Here is a 12,736-nt window from a genome sequence, read left to right on the forward strand (position 1 = left end):
CACGAGTTTTGAAATAATAATAATTGGATGTTGAACAGTGTCCCCCATGGAGTCATATTTGACTTTAATCATGATGTCAAACCACTGTGCGGCCAATTTGACAAAATCCAGTATTCTAGTCGAAAGACAGCCTGGTCGCAATTTGCCTTGAGGGATTCCTTGAGCTTGTCTTTCCCCCATGATAAAGGATGAACGGCTTGTCTTGCCTCCCCATATAGAGTTGGATTTAAAGAGGAAACAGAGACTCTGCTCCCTCCCCAGCTGCCTGTGCTATTGATTGAAGACTAGCAGGGGCAATGAATCATTGCATCTCTATTGGTTGGGCCAGACAGCACGCTCAAGATTGAAATAGTGTCTCTCCTATAGCACCTGAGGCCTGTGGCATACTAAAAAGCTCTCAAATATGCAAAGGGTAATGGTGCGCTAAACTTGTGTGCTCTTTATTTGAGCTCTGTTCACAGTAGGGTTCTCTCATCACCGTCTTACTCATTTATCTTTGACCTCAAGTAGACAATGTCACGCCAAATATTGGTTTTCATGAGCCATCCGAAGGAAAAGCCAAACCGAAGCTGAGGTAATTGGATATCAACCGTGCTCCGTTCAATTTGTTGAGTTATAGACTTGCACACGTTTGTTGGTGGGCCTGAATTCTCATGCGGGTGGACGGGCGGACACCATGTGGGTCGCTGCATAATAAATATATTTTAGAATCAGAATGGCGTCACGTGTTTGATATCGCAGTCATCTGTGTCGGTGGCACTGGCCACAGCAAAGTGGGAGCTGCAGGTTGATTGGAAAACACAAAAAATTCTTAGTAGGACCTTACATCTGAAATTTTAGCATAATAAGCTGTCCCTAAATAGCAAAAGTAAATGCCATAAATCAATCAGATTGGTACACACTAAACTAAGCAAAGTTAGGAGTCATAAAAACATTGAGTGAAATAAAGTTAACAAAAGTGCAGAACAAAAAAAAAACTTGAGAATTGGATTTGCTGCTGCAGGAAGTGGGTGTTAAAGGTTTTGAATTATTTAGTGGTGCCACTGTTGTTTATGAGAGTGCACGTAAAAAAGGGTGATGGAAAGGTTCCTTTTGGGCTAAGGTGAAATAATATGCTGTACTGCATATATATAGGATTGGAGATATTCACTGCAGTCAAGGAGTGACTTCGATGTACTCTCACAGAAGAGACATATCTTGACTTGCCTGATCATGACCAATTAAACCGTGTTTTAGGTTTCTGTTTAATCCATTCAGAGGATAATAGAGTTAGACAATTTTTCTATCCAGGTCTCCTTGATATAACTTGAGTCATAAAAAAGAAAGGACATCATGCTAGAGAACTGGTCTCATGGTTGATTTTTGACAGGCAATGTGAGCGGCTCGCCGGAGGTCAATATGTAGGGCCTTGGCAGTGCTACTCCTGCACTACTAATGTGCTGGGACGTCTCTCTCTGCATCTCCTCCTCACTTTGACATTATGCCGTGAGGCAGAGAAAACAGCCATAATTTGTATTCCATTTATTGTACCAATGCATGTGTCCTGCCGAATATCGCAGCAATCGTTTTTTTTTTAATGGATTTTTTACAGTACAGCGTCTGAATTTAGAGTTGTCTTTAGTGTAGTACCACATTGTGCCACAACATGCAGAGCAGCACTGAGTGCTACTGAATACGTGACACTAATAAAGCAATGAAACCTAATTAATAATCACAAAAAGAGGTAGAGAAGGTTCCACAGAATCCACTGTCATGATGAACAATGTAGACAGGCAAAAAGTGCATGCGTTGGATTTAAGAAGCTGCTGAATAAGGCCCATTGTCAGCTTTGAGATCTGCCCATTTGTTTATCAGCGGGACAAGTTTGTCAATAATGCTATCTCTGAACAATCGACAGTCTGCTTTGACAGCAGTGTGTTCTTTCGCCACTACACAACATTTCTTGTCAATTATTGACTTGCTACATCTTGTTTATTCTTAGTCTTACTGTAAACTGTTCCATTAAGGCACACTTAACATGAAAACCTTACTGAACTGAAGTCCAATAGATGAATATCGCTTCCTTTTATAGACACAGTTTCGACTAACAAAGCAAGCGTGTTATGTCCTTTCAGCCAAGGTGGCTTCAATTAATCCAATGGCGCCATACAAAATCTATTACATGCCCGCAGCCTTCACGTGATGGTTGTGATGGATCCCTTCGTCGACGTGTGTCATTATTTCTTATGCCGACATGGGGCTGTCCTCTGAAAACGGCGTGGGAAAAAGCAATAACTCAAAGGGCCGCAGAGGAGAAATGCACAGTTGACCTTCCTTCTGTGTGCAGCAATGCATTAGCAAATAGTGTGTACGTGTCTGAGCAACTCTTCCGTGCATGATTCCATGCTGGCCTTATCGCGGTGTCCTGTGGAGGTGTGTATTTACATTTTAGTGAGGCCATTTAGCGTATGCTTGATGTAAAATGGCCTTCAGTCACGGCACTGTTGGCCCACAATGTCACAAATGCCTCTATATATCAACTACCCTGTTATATTATACGATGGACTTGGATGTCCAATTTGTTTGGATCTTCTAAGTCAACAACTCGAACTTCCAACTTTCTCACCCGTGATTGAAACACTTTCCGCTTGGTGTTCGGGGGCTTGTTTTATGTCAACCTATCAGACTTCTTTGCGAGGAAGGGTCAGATTTTGAATATTGAAATGAGTCAAAGCAGCAACAAATAAGCCAAAGAAAGTAAAGAGCTCGCTAAATAGAGGTCTTTCCCCTGTGAAAGCTTCAGGGGCATCCGATTTCACAGGTTACACTGTATTACATTTAGTCTCTCCAGATGTGTAGTTTAAGTGACTCATATTGACCTTCATTATGGCCCGACAGGGTGAAGGCAGGCAGGCAGGGGTCAGCCGCACTCCGCTGGGTGCTGGTGAGGTTATTAGTGATTAGCGCGCTGCCCCAAGGGGAAGCGGCTCCAATTACTGCACACAGCTTGCTTTGAAACCATGGAGGGAGCATAACAGCCCATTGCTAAACTGCACATATCCCATCTGGAGGAAATGTCTCTTTTATTGGGAAAGCTAGAGCCTTGATAGCACTCAATGGAGTGGAAGGGGGTGGGGGTTCCATGGTAGGTTGTCATTTGTACCCAGGGTGCAGCATGGATGACAATTCCTTTCATCTCTTCATTTTTTTCCATGAAGAAGACGAGATTCAAAACCCGAACCTCAGAACTATGAGTCAGACATGTTAGACATAATCCCGCAGTGGGAGGATAAACGACAACAAAAACAAATAGGCGATCCTTTCGTGTAAACATAAATCTCTTCCTTTTGTATTGTACATCTCATCTGCCTCCCAGCTCCTCTCTTCAGTTGCTCTCTTCAGGATGTCAGCCAGTAGATTAGCGTAGCAATTGAACAGGCTAATTTGCAGTTTCCATGGTCACAGAGGAAGCTGTCAGTCGCCGTCTGTCAGATGTTATGAAAGCAAACCGCATATTACAACACGCCTTACTTGCACATCACTGTGCTCACACATCTTGGTCACTTGAGCTTAATGCACGCATTTTGACTCGGTATTTCAACAGATGTTCTTTAATCATGCAATAATACATTGCAAACATATGCTTTTTGCTTAGCTCTGTTTATGGTTGGAATCTTCATTTCTGGCCATTTTTTTAGAGTTTGCATAGTCACCTCATGCTTGCATGGTTTTCGCCCAAAAGAATAAATAAAATAAAAAAATCTTGAGTTGCCTTTCCCCCTGACGGCAATTTGTTTTACAACCTTAGTGCCTGAACAACTTCAACAAAGTCAGACAGAAGGTCTTTGAATAAATAAAATGTTTATAGTATCTACAGTTGTCTCAAGAGAATCTAAAGAATAGACCCCCATCTGTCCATGCCTTGATCAACACAAGAAGCCTTTCTCGTGTTGAATTTGTTACAAGAAGTAACGTTTACCACTCCAATTAGTCAAAGTAGTCAAATCGTCAACATTTAATGACAACCTGTTGACAACAGCAACAACATTGTAACTAACGTGTCTTTCTTTTGTGGAATCAAATTGATATTAGGTGGATTTTTGTTGTCATTGTTGTCTTTTTGTGCTGTGGGCCAAGGGCAACATTCTTCGCGCCGATGACGTGTTCACTGGCTCAACTGCAGACTGACCTCTCCGCAGTTCATAAACATCTCAGACATAAACAAGCATCTATAAGCCTCTACTGATCCTAAGCCCCTTCTTTCACAGTGGGCTCAAGGAGGTTGGCTTACGTTTTGGAATGTAAGAACTTTTTTCTCACACAGGTCACAGCGCCTGCATGCCCCATAATAGTGGCAACCTTTTTAACAACAAAGCCACAACAAGGGAAACCTGTGGTGAGAATTAAATGTGCCTTTCAAAGAGCTGCCTTCAGAGGAAGAAAAGGGAGTGCCATGTGAATACAAAAAGAAAAGACCATATAGAAAGAAAATCCAGCTCCAACCTCTGCCTTAAACATTCCAAGCATCGACCTTGATGTGAGCACGGCCGTTACAGCTGCCGCTTCACGATTAAGACAGTTGAAATGAAAGGCAACAAAGCAGCAGTATTGGTGGACTCAAACATAGTGGCCCAACACTACATGGTGAGCATGGTGTTTTTTTATTTCTATTTCTTCAACCTGAATGGCTAGACATTATTCCACAGCTATTCCTCACTACAAATGTGATTCTCTGGTTGTTGCAGTACCAAGACAGGCCTGGGAGGCACTGTGGTGCCACAGAACACCCAGACATCTTGAAAATACAAAGAAGAAAAAACGTAAATATTCAACCTTTATCGTTCACAATTGTCAACTCTGACTGTATTCTGAACAGATCATGATGGGGGGAAAAAATCACTCTTCACAGTTCACACCAAAAAAATGTTAGTCGGGATAATCTAAAATATCAGAAAATCAGGTTTTTGCTAACTTTGATAGTGTTTTGAATGTTAATTTTAATATTTTGGTTCCCTTATTTAGCTATCCGTGAGGAACAACTTTAGAAAATACCCCACATTACAACCACACCAATAAACATGTATGAATTAGCTTATATATTTTGTAAAGATGCATTCTTGTGCTTAATTATCTGTTGCGGGTATTTTCCTTTACTTTCCTTCTTTTCTCTAACTCCTCAGAGAGGTTATGCAAAGGTCATAGGCAAAAGGCTCCCCCACTGAGGTGATGGAGAAATCAAGCGATAGCACTGTTTGAACAGCCTCTTGTGGCTTTGGAGAAATTGCGCATCAACGCTGAGCCGACATCCAATCAGCCGGTCCGACTCTCCAGATTGTTTTTCACAGGGATGCTCTAACTTTAGTCACCCGTAAAGGTAGGTAAAGGTTTCCCTGCATCTCGCTACACGCTTGCACACAAATCAGCATATGATTACAAAATGCAACACATTTATCTTCAAAGTTCAATAATGTGAAGGTTAGCAGCGGCAGCGGAAAAGTTTGTCTCGCAGAACAAGCCATAAAGTGACTCAAGGTGGCACACTAACATCACTAGCTGATACACTTTTATTAAAGGTATCGTCATTAATTACATAATTAAACAAACCCACATTATGGTTACAGTCCAATGGACATTGTGCTACGAAAATGCAATATAATACAAAATACAAAATCTGTTGCTAAAAGATTTGTAATACAGAAATGAAAATGCTACTATTTGTTAGCCCCCCTATGGTATTTTGCATTGTTTGTTAGCATTAAGCTAAACAGACAATATTAGTGATACATCTTCGGATTGAGTGTGCATATGCACTTAATGTTCTGCCACTCTCATGTGTAGATAGATATCAACCACGCTGTGAATTCTGCAACCTTTGCCGTGGTCCGTGACAGTTTTCGCTTCCTGAATATTTGCCCTAAATTATTCCACCCAGCCTTCCCCTCAGCCGAAGCTCAGCCAATTTCCTTCACACCCTTCTGTGTTGCTTTGAAATCTCATTTCTCTCTTTCTACAGCACTGGAACGCTTTTGATGTGAATATGTTTTGCGCCTCTTCCCAGTCCCTCGGCTTGCCCATCTTGCTTGCGTTCTTTCATCCATACAGACAAAGAACATGTGGAATAGCTTCTGATTCTTCGTGGCTTCACACATGACCTAAGACATTAACATGACCATCATGATGTTGAGATCAAAGTTTCCTCTCGTTCCTCACTGATGACTCCCTGAAATGAGGCCTTTACCAGTAGCACTGCTTTATCAAAAAAAGGGAAAAACACAGCATGGGCACCGTGTGTTCCACTTGAGTTGTGTGATTTTTGTTTTCTTAAATTGCCCACCTGATTACTCAGTTGTTAAGACTATAAAGCACAAACAATGGTATAGTCCAGCGGTCCCCAACCACCGGGCCGCGGACCGGTACTGGTCCGTGGGTCACTTGGTACCGGGCCGCCGCACCGCAATTTTTTTAACTTATTTATCTATTCTGTCGACGATCAATTAATTCAGGTCAAGACGCTCGTCCCGGTCACGTGACATGTTTCCCCAGTCGAGCCCGCAAAGCTAGCAAAAATGAGTAAGAATTTATTTTGAAAAATATTTTAAAAAATTGGCGATTCTCTCCCAATTACATCCGTCGGTTCAGGGGAAGGCGCTTGTCTCGGTCACGTGACATGTCACCTGAATCGAGCCTGCGAAGCAAGCAAAAATGAGCAAGAAATCTTTGGAAAGGGAAAAAAGCCCAATGAGGAGACGGAAGATAGGATATATTATAGAAGATAGGAGGAATTAATATTGTATTATTTTACATTTTGTTATGTGCAGTTTATCAAATTCTGTATTGTATTATTATTATTATCTATTCTACACTCTGGGTTAAAAGTAACCTTGGTTTGTGTGTGCCTAGGAGTGAACTCCAAAGCCGTAATCTGAGGCTTATGGACATGTTCAGGTGTAAACATACATATGCTGTATTTGACTGTGACCTTTGCAGTGGAGGTCATCCAAAGAAATTCAAGAGGTGTGTTGTAATGCAGTTCCCTACCCTAGAAATGGATCACCTCAAGTGGCCCACATCTCATTAAGCCGCTTGCCGTACATAAGCGTATTGCAAAGAATAACCTCTGCTCATCCTCTCATCTTCTGCTTTCATCACTCCAAGACACTTTGCCCCTTCACAATAACAATACATCAGGCACCAGCAAAAGGTCTAAACACACACTGTCGCGATTGTAAAGCAGGCAGGCATGTTGCCTGGGAACGGAAATGGCTTTTAAATATTGCACCAGCGCTTTTCTAATGAGCTTGAGGTGAAGCGCAACACATCTGTCATCTCTCAGAGCCACCACCTAAAGGTCAAGGGGATTTTTCAAAGTAAACAGCTTGCTGAGTATTCTGTGCCCACCCGCTACTGATTGAAGCAGTTGGGTGTCTGCTAAGATGATTGATGGATCTGGAAACGTTTGGGGAATACGCCATTAACTCTTTTTGTACGCCAAGGAAAATGGTTTTGAAGAATGGCCTCATTAGTGAAAGGCTGGACTTCCTGTCTGCTGTGGACATCTAGTGGCCACATAGAGTATCAGCCTCCTGTTGTTACACGCTGTTTCTAGGACAGTAGAACAGTGGTACCCAACCCCCGGACCGCGGACCGGTACCGCAGAATTAAAAATAAATAACTCGCATTATTTCCATTTTATCTGAGTGTGAACAATCGTTTTTATTTTTAAATGGAACAAATTCTCTCCTAAACCTCGGTGACGTAATCCTAACATTACTGATGTTATGCTGGCGCGATGTTATGAGGACGAGTAAAGCTGCATAGGAGTACACAGTGGATTCACATTTATTATTATATTATACCATTGGTTTGATAACGGACGTATAATTTTATTTTGTTGTATTTATCCGCCACACCTTAAAAAGCCGCTCCGTGAAAATATCGTCTGCCAATAATCTGGTCCTTGGTGCTAATCAGGTAGGGGGGTCCCGTTTAATGCGGGGGATATTTTAAGAACTCAAAAACAAATCAAGATTCATTTAAAAACAATATATTGAGGGACACTGACAACACCCAAGCTGGTTTGAATGACCATTTTATTTAGCATAATTTAAAATCATCTCACTGTTAGTTCATTTATACAAATATGCTTTGTTATATATAAAACAATTACAGATCTCTACAAATCAAGTTCCCAGTGTAAAAGCGTAGTACCACGCGCGCCGTAGCAAACAGCTCTGGGACGCAGACGACAGAGAGCCCACAGGTGCATGTTCCACTTCCATCATATTATTTGAATGAAATCTGGACATCCGGTTAAAGGGGAATACAAAATATATTTTTAGGGAAAAAAAAAAAGCTGACCACAGTTATTCTAATTGTGCACTTACATTCAACACAATGTTTTTACTTAAATTTCAGCCCTTTTGCTGTTATTGCGCTTAGGTTGTTACAGAGCACAACAAACCAGTTTAATACAATTAACTCCACAGTTGAAACAGTTATTGATGCTAAAAGAAAGTAACCGCTTATTCTAACGATAAACACAAATCTTTAAACTGACAAGGCACCTTCCACCAATGCAGTTATTGCTGCACCACATCCACCAATGCAGGCATATAAACCATAGTGAGTTAAAAAAAAAAAAAAGTGTGGTTGTGGCGCACTGAGATGTCACTTCTGCAGCTGTTTTATAGAGCGCTGCAGTGTGCTTACTGGCAGGAAGAAAGTAAGGCTTCAATGACCAAATATGAAAGTCATAGCATGACGGCTTGGAGCTCTTTGTGGCCTTAAAATGACAAATTTTGTCAAAGGAGCCCCACTGTGGCTTTGGTTTGGCTAAGGCATCCCGACCACACCAACACTCCTACCATCAATCATGACAGTTTGCGTGCTGCAACATGCTGCAAAAAATGCACACCGCAGCAGTAATAGCCCTTTTTAAGTAATGAAATTATTTTAAGATAAGAAATATATATTGCAATACTGCTCACATACAATGGAACCTGTAAAGTCGAATAGCCCAAAATTAACACGAGGGTGGCGGAAATGGCGGAGAAGCGGGTTAATATGATAATCACCCAAACCAGAAATGCAACTTTGGGTACAAGTTTTTGTATGCTGTTCAGCATGAAAACTATGAGCAGCATGTGGCTGGAAAAAAAAAAAGACAGCTAAGGACTAGCATGAAAATGGTAAAAGGCTCACCAATAATTCGTCTCCATTACCGATCTAGCTGGCATCCAGGGATGTTTGATCGCACGCTTTATCAGACTAATACTAGTGCGCATATTCAGTCTTGATTACTCACAGTAACAATATCTCTAGCAGTTTGGATTCATGAAATTTCATTTGCGACCTTATTTTCTGACCCAGATAGCAACAACTACTGGTGAAGAGAACTTAATGTTTGATTTTGCTTTGGCTTAGGTGGTTGAGATCAGCAGCAAAAAAATAGGGCTGGTAGCAGCACGATACCGGTAGGAATGTTAAAATGTTACTTGAAACAATTGCTCCAGAGTTAAGAATTACTGACAGCGACAGCTTGACTCTGGAATACATTAACTCAACTTACAAAGGGAGATTTTTTCTTTCTAAATTGGAAAAACCAACAGAAATTGTTCAACGTTGCAGGTTCCATTGTATTTTGGTATTTGCGGGGTAATTCATAGTCGTCTGCTAGCATTTCATGCATGGAGGCAGTCATGATGCAAGTGTGGGTTTTACCACCTTTAAGATCCAATAAACATAAGTGATTACAAAAATATATATTCCACTTTGGCCACTTCAAAACATTTGAGGAGGAACTTCAACATGTTCAGAAAATAGAGTTTCTGTAAATATGAAGCAAGAAGGGCATACAAAATCCATTGGCTAGCAAAAGAGGCAATATGGAGTGCATTACTTGGCTGCAACCAGCAGAGGCGCTGTTGCTGTCTGAAAGACTGAAATGCCATTGACTATGTAAAGCTAGCTAGCTACATCTGCACTTGGCCACCACCTCCCAGCGCTGCAAAAGAAACAGGAGTTCGGAACGTTCTGAGAAAACTGATCAAGGAAATGGGGTCAAAGGCCCATCTTATTCCAAGTGTCAAGGGTCATTCTTAGGCACATTTCTGAAGGAGAAGAGACCCAAGAGGGCTGTGCTACGACCTGAAGTTCTCTTTCCAACACCCCAGACTCAGCACATCTGCGCCTCCTGGGAATTGGCTCTCATCTAGACTTCATTCTGCCCTTTTCTGGACTCAAGTTATTTGAATTGGAAAAAAGGCTGCTCAGCCGTGTCGCCTAATTAATAGCCCGGGTCAAAATGCAGTTGCTTGAGACTCACGAGATGCAACCTAAGTTTAGAGTATGAGGTAGTCACTAGTTCTCCACCTAAACAACAGTAGATCTATTCTCTCCAGTCAAATAGGGCAGCTTGGTTTAGATGGCTTGTGACAACCATGATCAGCATTTGTTTAGAGAGGCAAAGCAGGGACGCTATAAATCTAGAACAAGTGTAACGTGAAGAACGGGTAAATATCAAAATTTTAAATGTAAGAAAAATACAAGATCCACTTTTTTGCCCCCGTTTCGTCAAAGTCACTTTGGTGATGATGGCGTCGTAAGGATGAAGCCCTCCCGAAGATGGAAAAAGGAGCTGAAAAGAAGTGAGCAAACTGCTCGATGTGGCATGGAAGCAGCCATCGTTCGCATCTGTGGATCTCCACAATCCAAATCCAGGAAGCGTTATTACAAGAGCACACATTTCTTGGTGTTCTTTTTCGTGACGGGATACAACACTGCTCTGACGGCCTCCGCAAACACCTCCCTGACGCCTTCCTGCAGCAGCGCCGAACATTCCATGTACTTGACAGCCCCGATTTGCTTGGCGAGGGCGTTTCCCTGCTGATGGGTGGTGGGAGCCAAACCCTGCTCCTTCAGCTTCTTCACTGTTTCCGCATCACCCCTCAGGTCCCTCTTGGTGCCCACCAGCAGGATGGGCACATTGGGGCAGTGGTGAGACACCTCGGGGTGCCACTTGTGCCTGACGTTGGCGTGGGAGGAAGGGCTGCCGATGGAGAAGCAGATGATGAAGACGTTGGTCTGAGGATAGGAAAGAGTACGCAGGCGGTCGTACTCCTCCTGGCCGGCCGTGTCCCACAAGTTGAGGCTGACGGTGCGGCCGTCCACGCTCATCTGGGCGCTATAATTGTCAAACACCGTTGGAATGTATTCTTCAGGGAAGGCATTAGTGGTGTATGAGATAAGAAGGCAAGTTTTCCCCACTGCCCCATCGCCAACCACCACACATTTTATGGTCTGCATCCTGCCAACGACCACTGGGGCTGCAGCACCTAAAGGCAAAGGACACCCGGGTAAGCCAAAATTGCTAGTTTTAATTTTATTGTCCTAAACACTGCTCGAAACCCCTAAACCGGAATGCTGACACCGCCCGACGTGTTCTTCAGTCAAGCATTAATAACCAAGAACACAACCGGGCTAGCCAGGGCTAAATTTGCTAATGTCGTAATTTGGGTTGAGCATTGAAAATGGAGGACAGATTCACGCATCGAACAATTAATGATCTCTGAAGGAAACACACAAGCAGGAATGGAAAAGCACTGAGAAGAAAGTCAGACTGTGAACTTGTGATTATTCTCGCTCGGGGATCTCGGTAAGTACGGGCTAGGCGTTCCCCACTGGCGGGTAGCATCTGGCTAAGGAACTAGCGCGTACGATAGCAGCCAAGCTATCCACTTAGCAAACAACTTGAATGAATTTACATCACGCTACCGATTCAAAACGTCTTTTTATTAGCTGAAAACTCCCTCACGGCCCTAGTGTAATATTTTCCGTATCCTAACACTTGTTTTCGACGCCAACATGAGCTTCAACGATGACATTTTAAGGATTTTGTCACTTACCGCCACTTAGCTAGCGTTCTCTTCTGCCTGGTACAGTCAATCACAGCCGCATCCGGGGAGCTGCCCAATACGTAATAGGTGACGTAACAGAATGGTGCAAGCTGGGAAATGTAGTATAGGATTTTTGATAGTTGTTTTGCTTGACGCTAGATGGTAGTGTAGTTACTCGTAAATCGAGAGACGAGTTAAACTTTTAGGTTTGTACGGCCCAAAAATTCTTTGTGTCGCTCACAAACAGCAGTTCTCTAGCGGGAAAAAAATTTGTATCTTAATTAATCACTGGAGCATTGCGATAAAAATGTTCTGTGTTACTGTGGTTAGGAAGTCAGTCAAAAACAGCTTTAGTCATTAATGGTGTACGTACAGTACGTACTTTTTCCTAACTCGGGCAGTATGGGTTCAATTTTCACTCAGTTTTGTGGGAGAGTGTATGTTTCTATATGTACCCTGTGTTTGATATTTCAACAAGGTGAACTGCATGAGCTGAATGTTTGAATTTCAAATGGGGATGATGGAATGAATGGGAAAAGAGTATGCTGCAAGGCGTGAATATTTGGAATTTGTAATGACGTAAAGGCCTACACAGCCTTCACATAATAATTCAACATCAATTTTATAATCCGATATATAATATAATCAATCCATATATAAAGAATCAAGTAAGCAACCAAATGTATTTAAATGCCGTACTCGATATTAATGAGCTTGACAAACAAAAGGAACATGAGGCATCAGGTTCTGTTCAAACCAATGAACAAAAGCAACTAAAAGAGGGATCACTCTGTCTTGCACCACTGGACACCCACTGATGATGTCACTTTGACACACTGAGGTTAAGAGGCTAGTCCTTTGCG

The 12,736-nt window shown here is 42.3% G+C and overlaps 1 protein-coding gene across 1 annotated transcript; it reads right to left on the minus strand.

Annotated features, from left to right (window-relative positions):
* Window positions 1-8,052: 8,052 nt before the first annotated feature.
* rhogd (ras homolog gene family, member Gd) lies at window positions 8,053-11,960 on the minus strand. The gene is made up of 2 exons (XM_049742710.1): window positions 11,883-11,960; window positions 8,053-11,312 (listed from the first exon to the last, which is right to left on the minus strand). Exon 2 carries the CDS (start codon window positions 11,281-11,283, stop codon window positions 10,708-10,710), a length of 576 nt encoding a protein of 191 aa, XP_049598667.1. The 5' UTR covers window positions 11,284-11,312; window positions 11,883-11,960; the 3' UTR covers window positions 8,053-10,707.
* Window positions 11,961-12,736: the final 776 nt, after the last annotated feature.

Source organism: Syngnathus scovelli, chromosome 1 (assembly GCF_024217435.2).
Source record: "Syngnathus scovelli strain Florida chromosome 1, RoL_Ssco_1.2, whole genome shotgun sequence".
In the NCBI taxonomy this organism is placed as follows: domain Eukaryota; kingdom Metazoa; phylum Chordata; class Actinopteri; order Syngnathiformes; family Syngnathidae; genus Syngnathus; species Syngnathus scovelli.